The following is a 13,491-nucleotide window of genomic DNA, read 5'->3' on the forward strand; positions in this document are numbered from 1 at the left end:
GACAGAGTGTCTCCTGTGGGCTGAGCACCTGTCTGGGCACGGGGTTTGGGCAAAAGCTGTTATTCAACTGGTCCATGTCTGTATCATGGCAGCACTGGTTGTCAAAAGCTGAAATATCTCTGTGCCACTCAGTAAAGAGCCATCAGTCTGGGTCCTCCCTTTCCCCCCTCCCCACAAGACCCACTGGCCTGCTTCCTGGGATCCCCAGATTTCCCCACCACCTGGGGACTAAAGCGTTAACACCTGCCACAGCAAGGGGCCTTGGGTCCATTTGCACTGGTCAGGGTTTCTGCTAGATTGGTTGTAAATATGTTGACTGTTACCTCTGGGTTGGAGCCACCTTGAGCCTTATCTTCCTTCCTGCCAGAGGCCAGACCATGGCTTGCTGGCCTCCCGCATCCTGAGGATGGCCCAGCCGGAGGACGAGGCCTCTGCAGGCCCCACCGTCAGGGAGAGGTGAGGGCTGCTGGGGCTGGGGTCTCCAACTCCTGCCCTGGCTTCAGAAGTCCCTTCCATCCAATGCCCACCCCCCTAGAAGACCCTGAATCCCCTTTCTTCCCTGGGCTGCCCCTTCCTGCACCTTTGACCCCACCTCAGTGTCCAACTGCCCACCTCTAACCCCCGGTCCCCTGGACCCCGCCTGTCCCAGACAGGTTCCATCACAGGTGAATGGAGCAGATGAGACCCTCACAGGGGTCCTTGGGACCCCAGAGCCACTCCTTCGCCTATGGAGGACGTGGGGGGTGTGGCAGATCCCAGAGCTGGACACTCAGCATGCAGAAGCCCTTCTTGAGCTGTGGCCACCGGGGGTGAGTACTCACAGCCAGGGACCTTCTCTGACCCTCCCCAGGACACCGCGGATCAGTCAGGACTCTGCTGGTTCCTAGTGACAAACACCACAAACCGGGCAAACCAAAAAGGCTACTTATCGATTCCAATGACTGAAAAATCTGGAAGTGAAGGGAATTTCAGGAACGTCTGGACCCTGAGCATTAGACAACTTAAAAATTTCTCCTCATCCTATTTCTTGGCTTTGCTTCAACTGTGAAAGCCCAAGGAACACACACTCGTTCTACAGTAGCTTAGGCAAACAGGCATTTATCTTTCTGACACATCCGGAAAGGCAGCTGCAGACTCTGGTTCAGCAGCCCTAGTGACATCAAGGCCAGGTTCTCTGCCATTCCCTTGGGCTCCCCTCACGATTGCCCAGTGGCCACCCCAGGTCCAAGCACATGTGTGCACTCCAGGCAGGAGGAAGAAAAGAAAGGAAGCACCAATTGCACCAGGAAAACCAAAAGCCTTCACAATTGATTCACAATATATGGGGCCCAGACGGCAATATTTTTTTAAAGCTCACCTGGGAGTTATAAACCCAGAGGTGAGAAACACTGCCTACACATCATCCGTCTTCTCCAGCTGGGCAGATTATGCCAGAACAAGGCTGCAGTTCTGCAAGGAATAGGGATAGACTTGGATAAGGCAACTAGCGGGTCTATACAGCTTCCTTCACAAGGGGGCTCTGTCCCTGTGGTGGCAGAGATGGCTGTCCCCAGCTCACGGCCACATCCCACAAGCCCAGCAATCCCAGTGTAAAAAGAGGCTTCCTTCCAAAGAGCTCCAGCAAAAATCTTGTGGAAGATTTCCATTGGCTGGGCTTGATTCACATGCCCACCTCTGAACCAATCACAGTGATGAGAAAGTACTGTCATCCTGTTGGCTAGATCAGGTCACAGGACCATCCCTGGGCCTTGGAGGGAGTTAGTCCCACCGGCAGGGACTAAGGGAGGGAGTGGGTTTCCTTAAAGGAAGTTTGGGGTGTGGAATCCAAAATAAGGGAAATGGGTGCTGGGCAGGCAAAAGTAACAGAGATTTGCACAAATCCCTTTCAAGATGACTTTTGCCTCGGGGTGCCTGGCTGGCTCAGTTGGAAGAGCAGGGAACTCTTGATCTCGGGATTGTGAGTTCGAGCCCCAGGTTGGGTGTAGAGATTACTTAAATAAAACTTAAAAAAAAAAAAAAAGATAACCTTTGTCTCCACCCCATCCCCCCCAGAGCTTCCTGGTCACAGGGCATGACCCCAGCCAGGTCCTGGTGTTGAGGACAGGAGCTTCACCAGGAGAAGTCCACACCTACCAGATCCAGAAGCTTCCTGGAGGTGAGGAGCCTACCCCCTAGATTCCAGACCACAGCAAATTTAATCAGCTTTGCTTCCAAAATATCTCCCAAATGCTATTTGGTGCCATAAGTGGGATGCAAACATAAAGACTCAGGAAAAGATGGGGACTCCAAAGGTAGAAATTTCCCTCTCTTGAGGGTCTTTGGGGAGAATTACAGGATGGAGGAAGACAGAGTCTCAGGGAAGATGAGGCTGCCACCCCTCAACCTTTCTTCCTTGCCCCTTGTTGCCCCCTACCCCCAGGTGTGTCTCTGGAATATTCTAACCTCTGCATGCCAGACCTGCCCCATCTCCTGGCCTTCCTATCAGCCAGCAGGTACCGGTCACCCATCAAAAGGGCTAAGGGTGATCCATCCCTAAGACATCCCACCCACACTGCTGTTCCCCCTTATCTTTTCTCAGGGATGTTTTGCCCAGAACACTGCTCTTGCCCCCTCCCACTCTAAGGCCTGGAGACCAACACACAGGTGAGGGATGGTTCCCTAAGGGAGGGGGAAGCCACTTTCCAGCTTCTTGGTCTGGCAGGACGGCCCTTCAGGGACCAGACTACCAGGTTTGAGGGAGAATAAAATGGGGGGTGAGGGAAGCTGTGGGAGGCTTGCCTCCTGGGCCTGAGTGACAAGAGGCCAGGGGCCAAACCAGTAATGAGGCTGGGAATTAAGTCCCCCGGTGCCCTGAAGGAAGCAGAGCTGGCTCCTTGGATATCTGGGACACCTCGGTTATTCTGGTCCCCAGGTCCTCCACAGACTGGCAGTGTCCACCTCAACATCTCAGAGAGGGTGCTGTCCATGGTGAACAAGCTCTACCTGGAGACCCACAGAGGGTGGGGGATGGAGCAGATTCCCCCGGAGACACCTCCAGAAACTGTAGAAAGACACAGTTCAGGTTAGCTGGGCTAGACGGGGCCCTGGGCCCCTAGGGACGGGGGAGCTACTGTTGCTGTTCTGTGGGGCCCAACTCTCTCCTCACATCCAGCCCCCAGGAACCCTGCCCCTCACCGGGTCTCCTGGGTTGAAGGCCCACTCAGCCCAGAAGTACACCATCCTGGGCCAGCTCTGGCCAGCCTGGTGGAGGAGAAAGTGGAGGACAAGGATGAGGACGAGAACGAGGACAACTACAAAGATGAAGAGAACGGCCCTGAGGATGTGCTCACCCATCACATCCAGGCTCTGGCCAGGGCCCGGGGCAGCTATGTGGGCAGGCAGTTCCAGAGCCTTAGGGCACGCCTCACCTCAAATGCCAGAGGCCCCCACAGGCCTGGGGACCCCGCCACAGAGCTGCTTCAGGATGTGCGGCACCTCCTTACTGACCTCCAGGATCACTTATCAAAGGACCCCAATGTCAGGGCTGTTTTGGAGAGCAGGGGGCCTGGGGTCCCCCAGAAGGACGAGCATCTTGGTAATAAGGAGGGCTGGGAGAGAACTTATGGCCATTTCCCGAACCCACTCGGGTTCTCGTGTGCCCTCCTTTGGCCCTACCTGTGCGTTCACACCCACTTCTTTCTCCCCATCCCTGCACACCTGTTTGCTTTGCCACTCACACGCCTTTTCCCACATGCAGTAACTCCTGCTCCGTTCGCCACTGCTCCGTCTCTCACATGTGTGACAGCCGCACTCCCTCTCCCACGCGCGTGTCCACACCCGGGCTCCCTCTTCCACGCGTGTTCTCCCACCCGTGTCTACACTTGAGGGTGGCGCTCGGCCCCGGGGAGGGGGTCAGCCCGGCGGCCCTTCGCTCACCCGCCCCAACCCCTCGCAGGCGCCGCGGTGGAGGCGGCCCTGTGCCGGGCGGTGCTGGCGCCCCTGAAGCCTGCCCTGTGGACGCGACTCCGCACGCTCCGCGCCCAGGAACTGCGGCGACTGCGGCAGCGACAAATAGCGCTGCGGGAGGGGGCGGGGCCTCCGGAGTTCCGGGGGGCGGGGCTCGAGGGGCAGGGCCCCGCCCCCGCCCTGCGGAGCCGCATCCACGCGCGCCTGGCGCACCTCCACGCCGCCTGCGCCCCACGCCGCAAGGTGGCGCTGCTGCTGGCGGTGTGCAGTGACGTTTACGCGGGCCTGGCTCAGGGCGAGAACCAAGGTAAAGGAGGTTCACCTGCGTCCACCTGGATGTGCGGTAGCTCGAGGGTGGCGGGAGTGGGGTGGGAGGCGCCTGCGTGCACGTCGAGGCGAGAGGGTGGTAAGCTCTAGCGCGAGGCGTCTACGCGGGCCTGGGGCTCTGGTAGGAGGCGTTTGCATGCCCAACAAGTGGAAGGGCCGCCAGCGCGCGTGGTCCTGGGGATCGGAGGGACGTGTCTACACGGCCCCCATCCAGCTCAGAGCCTGTCCTCCGGTTCCGCCAGAGCCCCTGGGGGCCGACGCCTTCCTGCCCGCGCTGACGGAAGAACTGATCTGGAGTCCGCACATTGGGGAGACGCAGCTGGACGTGGAGTTTCTCATGGAGCTGCTGGATCCCGAGGAGCTGCGTGGGGAAGGTGAGTCCGCACCCCAGAACCGCCGGGACCCAACAGGGGGCGCCCTAGGGCCCAACAGCCGCGCCCCGCAGCAGGGGGGAAGGCGGACAAACTGCCGCGGGACCTCGGGCGACCAGGGTAGCCGGAGAGCTGCGCTGACCACCCCGTCCTGTCCCTAGCTGGCTACTACCTGACCACGTGGTTTGGGGCGCTGCACCACATCGCTCACTACCAGCCCGACGCGGGCCGCGCGCCCCAGGGGCTCAGTTCTGAGGCTCGCGCCTCCCTCCGCCAGTGGCACAGCCGGCGGACGCTGCATAGACGCGACAGACAGGGCCACGCCGGAGCGCAGGTGACCGTCCCTCCGGACTGCGGGTGCAGGGGAGCGCCGGACCCACTGCCTTTCTGACCCAGGCTCCTGCCGCTCCCCACAGGTCAGCCTGCCCTTTAAGGAACCATGGCGAGAGACCCTGTGCCCAGAGACCAAGGATGATTAGGGGTCTCAAACCCTCCTGCTCCTCAGGCAACATTCCGGAGGCACCAGGACGGCGCTGACTTCTGACCCCTGTTGGCTTAGGTGCAGGGAGGGGGAGGGGTTCCCAGGAACAGACCCACCTCCGGTTTGCCCCTCCTCGTGGTGGGCAGAATAATGTTCCCCCAAGACATCCCCTTCCTAATCCCCAGAATCTGGGAGTATGTTACCTTACATGGTCAAAGGGACTTTACATATGTGACTAAATTAAGGATCTTGACATGGGGAGATTATTCTGGATCATCCTGGCGGCCCAATATAATCTCCACAGTCCTTACAAGAGGGAGGCAGGAGGACCAGAGTCAGAGAAAGAGATGTGATTTTGCAAGCAGAGGTCAGAGTGATGTGGCCAGGAGCCAAAGCAGGTACCCTCTAGAAGCTGAAAAAGACAAGTGGATTTTCCCCTGGAACCTCGGGAAGGCTTGGCCTTTGATTTTAGGCCCCAAGAGCTATTTTGAACTTCTGACCTTTAGAACTGCAAGATAATAAATTTGTGGGGTTTTTGACCTGCTAAGTTTGTGGTAATTTGTTATAGAAGCAACAGGAAGCAAATATACTCTCTTACCCAGAACTTTATTTTCCGTAGAAATTAGCACTTCCTAGCATACCATATAATATGTACTTATTTATTGTGTTAATTTTTGTCCATAGTGTCCCTCCCCTTAGGTTGCCTAACAGAAATATAGTGCAAGCTATATATTTAGAAAGTAGCTCCATTACAAAAAATACTAAAAAGAAACAAGTGAAATTAATTTTAATAGCCTACCTGATTGAACCCAATATGTCCCAAATGTTATCACTTCAACATGTAATCAACATCCAAAAATTAGAGGCGCCTGGCTGGCTCTGTCGGTGGAGCATGCGACTCTTGATCTCAGGGCTGTGAACTTGAGCCCCATGTTAGGTGTAGAGATTACTTAAAAATAAAAAAAAAAAAACTTTTTTTTAAAGATTTTATTTATTTCTTTGACAGAGAGAGACACAGCGAGAGAGGGAACACAAGCAGGGGGAGCGGGAGAGGGAGAAGCGGGCTTCCCACCAATCAGGGAGCCCGATGCGGGGCTTGATCCCAGGCCCCTGGGATCATGACCCGAGCGGAAGGCAGACGCTTAATGACTGAGCCACCCAGGCGCCCCACCCCCCCAAAAAAATCTTTTTAAAAATCCAAAAATTATTGTACTATTCAACAGTCTTTTTTGCTTGTGTGCAAAATATTCAAAATCCAGTGTGTATTTTCTATTTGACATCTCAGGTGGGACCAGTCACATTTCAAGCGCTCAATAGCCACGCAGGGCTTGGAGCTACCGTGTTGGTCAGTGCGGCCTTAGATTGTCAGCTTCAGGAGGCTAGGGATCTCTGTCTTGTGCATAGCTCTATTCTCAGTGCCTAGCCAAATGCCTGGACCCATTAGGTGTTCAGTAAATACTTGCTGAATGGTTCAATGCCAAATGGTAGGCTGAAAATGGCTGCCTAACAGAGATCCCTGTCCTAATCTCTGAAATCCACGAACATTACCTTTTTTGGAAAAGGGTCTTTGCAGATGGTATTAAATTAAGGATCTTAAAATGGGGAGACTATTCTGGGTTATCTGGGGGAGGGCTCTAAATGCAATCACACGCATTCCTATAGAAGGAAGGCAGAGGGAGATTTGACACTAACAAGAGAAGATGATATGAAGACAAGCAGAAAAAGATTTGAAGGTGCCGGCCTTGAAGGTTGGAGAGTTGGTGATCACAAGCCAAGGAAAGCCATCAGGAGCACCTGGGTGGCGCAGTCAGTTAAGCTTCAGACTCTCGGTTTCGGCTCAGGTCGTGATCTCAGGGTGGGGAGATTGAGCCCCGCATCAGGCTCTGCGCTCAGTGTGGAGTCAGCTTGAGATTCTCTCTCCCTCTCCCTCTGCTCCTCCTGCTCCTGAGCTCACATGCACACACTCTCTCTCTCTCTCAAATAAAAATAAATAAATCTTAAAAAAAAAAAAAAAAAGCAGTCAGCTACCAGATGCTGGGAGAGGCGCAGACCGGATGCTCTCCTAGCACTTCCAGAAGGAGGGGGCCCTGTTCACACCTTGATTTCACCCCAGTGATACTGATTTCAGACTTCTGGCCCCAAGAATGTAGGAGAAGAAATTTCTGTCGTCTTAAGCCACTGAGTCTGTAGTCATTTGTCACAGCAACCACAGGAAACTTAACACTCAGCAGTTAATATAAAAAAAATGGAGTAGAATTAATATCCAACCCAGTCTCACTCTAGCAACAAGGGACATGCATCTCCTGATGTAGGAATTAACTAGAAAAGTAGGAAAATCCCCTGAATCCATTTCACAAAGAATGTATTGCCATTACAATTTTACATTTTACATTTTGCATTTCATAATGATCAAAATTCTGTAATTTTAGACATCACCTAAAAAAATGTGCCAGAAGAGAGTTTTTTGCAATTGTTTTTAAAAACCAAAAAGCTCAAAATGGCTGCATCGGGCAGGGAAGCAGGAAGCGAGGATGGGGGTACTACAGGATGTGGCCTCTCATCTTACGTTCAGACAGAACTGAGTGGGGTAGCTTGATCCCCGCAGACGTGAGGGGACCATCTCCTTTTTCAGGAACCTTCAGGGCAAGCAGGGCACCAAGAATTTCATCATGTTCACTTATTATGCATTTTTTCAAAAGATTTTATTTACTTATTTGACAGAGCACAAGCGGGCAAAGGGAGAAGCAGGCTCCCCACTGAGCAGGGAGCCCGATGCGGGACTCGATCCCAGGACCCTGGGATCATGACCTGAGCCGAAAACAGACTGAACCACCCAGTCGCCCCTATTTATTATGCATTTATGTACATATGTATTTTTTATAATTGTAGTAAAAATCATATAATACCAAATTTACCCTCTTAACTATTTTTAGGTGTTAACTAGAGTTATAATAGTGTTAATTATATTCACTATTTTTTGGTGTTAATTAGAGTTATAATAGTGTTAACTATATTCACTATTTTTAGGTGTTAATTAGTTATAATAGTGTTAACTATATTCTTTTTTTTAAAAAGACTTTATTTATTTATTTGAATGAGAGGGAGAGCCAGAGAGAGAACGAGTGGGGAGGGGAGAGCCAGAGAGAGAACGAGAGAGGAAAAAGCAGACTCCCCTGCTGTGCAGGAACCCCCACGCAGGTCTCGATTCCAGGACCCCAGGATCATGACCTGAGTCAAAGACAGGTGCTTCACCGACAGGGCCACCCAGGCACCCCTAACTTAATCACCTCTTTAAAGGCCCTTGCTCCAAACACAGTCACATTCTGGGGAACTGGAGATTGGGACTTCAGAATATGAATTTGGAGGGGAGGGTCACAATTCTGCCCATAATGGGAAGTGACTGCCGGATTTCTCCCCCTCTGAATTATGATGTCATCTGTGGGTTGTACCCTGGGACCCTGTGAAGAACCTGTCCCCAACAGCCTTTCACCCAATGCCTTATATAAGCACCTCTTCTTGGTTCTTGTTGAGTCACTGGATTTGTTCCTACTACTGTATTCTATTTATGGCAGGTAGTACTGGTTTTCCACCTCCTAGAGTGAAATGACATTTCCTGGTGGTTGTTTTTTTTTTAAGATTATTTATTTATTTATTTATTTGAGAGAGAGAAAGAGCACATGAGCAGGGGGGAGGGGCAGCAGGAGAGGAAGAAGCTGACTCCCCACTGAGCAAGGAGCCCAACGTGGGGCTCAATCCCAGGACCCTGGGACTGTGACCTGAGCCGAAGGCAGGCAATCTACTGAGCCACCCAGGTGACCCTGACATTTCCTGTTTAAATAAATGTGTTGAGGGGCGCCTGGGTGGCTCAGTTGGTTGGGCGACTGCCTTCAGCTCAGGTCATGATCCTGGGGTCCTGGGATCGAGTCCCGCATCGGGCTCCCTGCTCGGCGAGGAGCCTGCTTCTCCCTCTAACCCTCCCCCCTCTCATGTACTCTCTATCTCTCTCATTCTCGCTCTCTCAAATAAATAAATAAATCTTTAAATAAATGCGTTGAATAAAAAAAAAAAATCTGAGTTGATTTCAAGAAAACTACCCAGTAGCTAAGTACACGGGTGATGCGTGGATATGTTGGCAAAGTATGGGGAAGTGAAATGTAAAAGGTGGACGTTTGGGCTATCGCTGGTTGAGGACTATGGGGTCACACCCAGCATCTTGTTCACTCTGGAGCTCTGGGCTTTGTGCTGGACGCCTCCTCTTGTGGCCCCACTCCCATGGTGTCCCAAACTGGCCACAGCACCTCCCCCAAACCTGCTCCTCCTTCTAGTACCCTTTATAGGGGGGCCTCATGATCCCTCCAGTGCCTAGGCTAGAGCCCTGAGCCCCATCCTACATACCTCCCTCTCCCCTCTCATGCCCCCCTGACCTTCCCCTTCCCTGACCCCATCCTGGTCCAGCCCAGCCTCCGCTGCTTCCTGGCTTCCAGTCCAGGAAATCCCCTCCAGTCCCTGCCCACATGGCAGCCAGAAGGAAATTTTATTTTATTTTGTTTTATTTTTAAGATTTTAAGTAATCTCTACACCCAACATGGGGCTGGAACTCACAATCCTGAGATCAAGAGTCTCATGCTCTTCTGACTGAGCCAGTGGGGCGTCCCACGGTTTTCATTTTGATGTAGTCCAATTTAGTTTTTCTTTTGTTGCCTGTTCTTTTGGTGTCATATCCAAGAAATCATTGCCAAATCCTATGTCATGAAGTTTTCCCCTATGTTTTTTCTTTTTTTTTTTTTTAAAGATTTTATTTATTTATTTGAGACAGAGAGAATGAGATACAGAGAGCATGAGAGGGAGGAGGGTCAGAGGGAGAAGCAGACTCCCTGCCGAGCAGGGAGGCCGATGTGGGACTCGATCCCAGGACTCCAGGATCATGACCTGAGCCGAAGGCAGTCGCTTAACCAACTGAGCCACCCAGGCGCCCCCCCCCCTATGTTTTTTCTAAGGGTCCTGTAGTTTGACTTCTTACAGTTAGGTCTTTGATTCAATTTAGGTTCACTTTTGTATATGGTGTTGCATAAGGGTCCTACTTGACTCTTTTGCATGTGGATATCCATTCCAGTTTTCCCAGCACCATCTCTTTAAAAGACTGTCCTTTTCCCACTGAATGAGCTGAGCACCCTTGTCAAAACTCATTTGACCTTAGGGGGCGCCTGGGTGGCACAGTCGGTTAAGTGACCGACTCTTGGTTTCAGCCTGGGTCGCGTGATCGCAGGGTCTTGAGATCAAAGCCCCACTTTGAGCTCCCCACTTAGCGTGGAGTCAGCTTCAGATTCTCTCTCCCTCTCCCTCTGACCCTCCCGCTCATGCTCTCTCTCTCTCTCAAATAAATAAATAAATAAATCTTTTTAAAAAATCATTTGACCTTATGCGCCAGGGTTTATTTTTAGAATTTGTGTTTTTAACAAGTTGCTGCTGAGAACCATTGATATATATAGTATCAGATTAAAAATAAAACAGGAAGAGAGGTTATACTTTTTGAGAAGTCACACAGACGGTGACACCTGAGCAAAACCTTGCCAGAGGTGAGAGTCACAGGCATGCATCTGGGGAGGATGTTCCAGGCAGAGAAAAGCCGGGCAAAGGCCCTGTGGTGGGTGCATGCCCAGCAGGCGCCGGGAACGGTGAGGAGGCAAGAATTCTTGAGATGTCTTTGGTGCAAAAAGGTGGTTTTATAAAAGCATGGGGACAGGACCCATGGGCAGAAAGAACTGCACTGGGGTCATGAGGAATGGCCCATTATATACTTTCAGGTTGGGAGGGGGTTAGGGATAGCACAGACCTCCAAGGTATTTTGGAAACAAGGTTTCCAGGACCCTGAGGGGGGCTAGCTATTGCTAGGAAAAGGTTATTTATTACTGTTTAATAAAAACTCAGTCATGAGACCCTTCAGATGTATATCGGTGGGTCATATGCTTGGAGGATGACTGCCAACATGTATCTTGAGGGGTAGAGATAAAGGAAATTGCCCAAGGAATTTTTATATGTATTTTTATGTGTTAAAGGAGACTAAAAAAAAAAGAGGGGCACCTGGGTGGCTCAGTCGGTGAAGCGTCTGCCTTCAGTTCAGGTCATGATCTCTGGGTCCTGGGATCGAGTCCCACGTTGGGCTCCTTGCTCTTCAGGGAGTCTGCTTCTCCCTCTCCTCCGTGCACATGCCCTCTCTCACTCTCTCTCTCTCTCTCAAATAAATAAATAAAATCTTAAAAAAAAGAGAGAGAGAGATTTATAGGATCCTGGGGGTTGGGATAATGTTAAACTCAGATTGCCTTTTGCCCTTAGCGAAGTATTAACATCAAGGCAGCTGGGCTTCTAGAGGAAGGTCACCCTGCCTGTTTCAAGGACTCGTCAATGGGCTGTAAGTCGTAAGGGAACGTAATTTTTTTTCTTTTGCCTTGTTTCCCACATCAATAATGAGCCACCACATCACAGCCATTGAGGAGCACTGTGCGTTTTGCCTGTTTGTTCTCTGGCTACCCCAACATGATAATAGCTAATGCTTTGTGGCTTGCATGCCTGTTTTTAGGAGGTCACCAGGAGGATGTGACCGCCGGTTGACCCATGAGCTGGACTCAGGCGATCAGAGGCGCCTCACTCCCTCGCCTGACCCTGGAATGTACTTCTGCCCACCGTTCCCACAGTGGGAATCGTCCCAAGGACATAGCCTTGCTAGAACAAGGTGTTGTGGAGGCCATCTGGCTGGTATAGAAGACCCAGTTAAGGCCTTTATATAAACTTTAAGATGCGGGGCACCTGGGTGGCTCAGTCATTAAGCGTCTGCCTTCGGCTCAGGTCATGATCCCAGGGTCCTGGGATCGAGTCCCACATCAGGCTCCTTGTTCCGCGGGAAGCCTGCTTCTCCCACTCCCCCTGCTTGTGTTCCCTCTCTCGCTATGTCTCTGTCAAATAGTGGCTCAGTCATTAAGCGTCTGCCTTCGGCTCAGGTCATGGTCCCAGGGTCCTGGGATCAAGCCCCATATCAGGCTCCCTGCTCAGCAGGAAGCCTGCCTCTCCCTCTCCCACTCCCCCTGCTTGTGTTCCCTCTCTGGCTGTCTCTCTCTCTGTCAAGTAAATAAATAAAATCTAAAAAAAAAACAAAACCAAAAAACTTTAAGATGCTGGTGGGTGGTTGGGGAGACCTACTCATCTTGCGGCGCCCAAGACAACCCTCGTAAGTGCGTTCCCTTGCTTATTAAACCAGCCACCTACCAGTCTGGAGCGGTCTGCCTCTTTCTTTGGTCTCTCCTTGTCCTCTGTGTACGGGGCCCGTTCGCAAACCGACAATTAACGAATCAGCCAGGAGACCGAAGAAATGGGCCTTGGGAAAGGGACAACTGCAGGGAAACTCTCTAGTTGGCCACCGACCTCTATGTGGGGAGGGGTGGCCCCAAGCGTAAGATGCTTGTGGAACACTGCACGAGGACGGGGATGCCCCCCAAAATGCTGGCCATTGCGCACTGTGGCAGGCAGGGAAGGGGGTGCCTACGGCGGGGGATGTGGGGTGGCCTCTAGTGTGGGCGGTTTGGCCACCAGAGGCTGAAGCTTGCGCTAGAGCTTAGAAGAAGAGCTGAATTCAGGAAAAGGACATGCGGTTGTCCATTACTCTGCTGGCCTCAGGGCTCACAGCACAGTGGGAGAACAAAATAATAAGTTGCAGACGTTAGCGTGCCGTTTTGCAAAGCCAGGAGGGTGCAAACTGCCCCAGATTAAGAGCCGAGGGCGTGTACAAAGCCTGATTAGGACACTAAGAGGTACGTACGTTCCCTGGGAAAGCGACGAGGGTGTCCTGGTGCCTGACAATGAGATGGACCGCGTGCCCTATGCTGTGGGAGCCTGAATACAAAGGAAACATTTAAATAGCCATCATCCTAGACTGTTGATCCAATGGAGAAACATGTCCCAAAACCCCAAGGAGAAAACTCGCATTCTCTGTCCCTTGAAGATGTAAATCTAATCATGCCTTTGAAAAATAAACACTCCCCACGATTGCCTGAGACTGAGGGGAGAAAGGGGGGGCAAGAGGCTTTTCAAAATACAGACTGCTGGGGCATGCAACTCTTGATCTTGGGGTTACAGGTTGAGGCCTCACCTTGGGTGTAGAGATTACTCAAAAATAAAATCTTGGGGATCCCTGGGTGGTTCAGTCAGTTAAGCATCTGCCTTTGGCTCTGGTTATGATCCCAGGGTCCTGGAATCGAGTCCCGACCTCTGCTCCTTGCTCAGTGGGGAGCCTGCTTCTCCCTCTGCCTTCCCCCGCCCCATGCGTACGCTCGCGCGCGCTCTCTCTCTCACAAAAATAAATAAAATCTCAAAAAA

The 13,491-nt window shown here is 51.8% G+C and overlaps 1 protein-coding gene across 1 annotated transcript; it reads left to right on the plus strand.

The window, feature by feature from the left end:
* Positions 1-406: 406 nt before the first annotated feature.
* RINL (Ras and Rab interactor like) lies at positions 407-5,180 on the plus strand. Its single transcript, XM_021701073.1, has 11 exons — positions 407-456; positions 650-809; positions 2,053-2,155; positions 2,420-2,492; positions 2,579-2,643; positions 2,912-3,061; positions 3,152-3,574; positions 3,935-4,252; positions 4,515-4,646; positions 4,805-4,977; positions 5,060-5,180. The coding sequence occupies exons 1-11, from the start codon at positions 407-409 to the stop codon at positions 5,120-5,122; spliced, it is 1,710 nt and encodes a 569-aa protein (XP_021556748.1). The 3' UTR covers positions 5,123-5,180.
* Positions 5,181-13,491: the final 8,311 nt, after the last annotated feature.

The sequence above is a fragment of the Neomonachus schauinslandi genome, chromosome 16 (assembly GCF_002201575.2).
Source record: "Neomonachus schauinslandi chromosome 16, ASM220157v2, whole genome shotgun sequence".
Lineage (NCBI taxonomy): Eukaryota > Metazoa > Chordata > Mammalia > Carnivora > Phocidae > Neomonachus > Neomonachus schauinslandi.

Bases quoted from the DNA above. Each gene is read 5' to 3' on its own strand.
- RINL (XM_021701073.1), top strand. From the start codon at position 407: ATGGCCCAGCCGGAGGACGAGGCCTCTGCAGGCCCCACCGTCAGGGAG. The intron at 457-649 runs GTGAGGGCTGCT...CGCCTGTCCCAG, and splicing joins GGCCCCACCGTCAGGGAGAG to ACAGGTTCCATCACAGGTGA. The intron at 3,062-3,151 runs GTTAGCTGGGCT...CCTCACATCCAG, and splicing joins TGTAGAAAGACACAGTTCAG to CCCCCAGGAACCCTGCCCCT.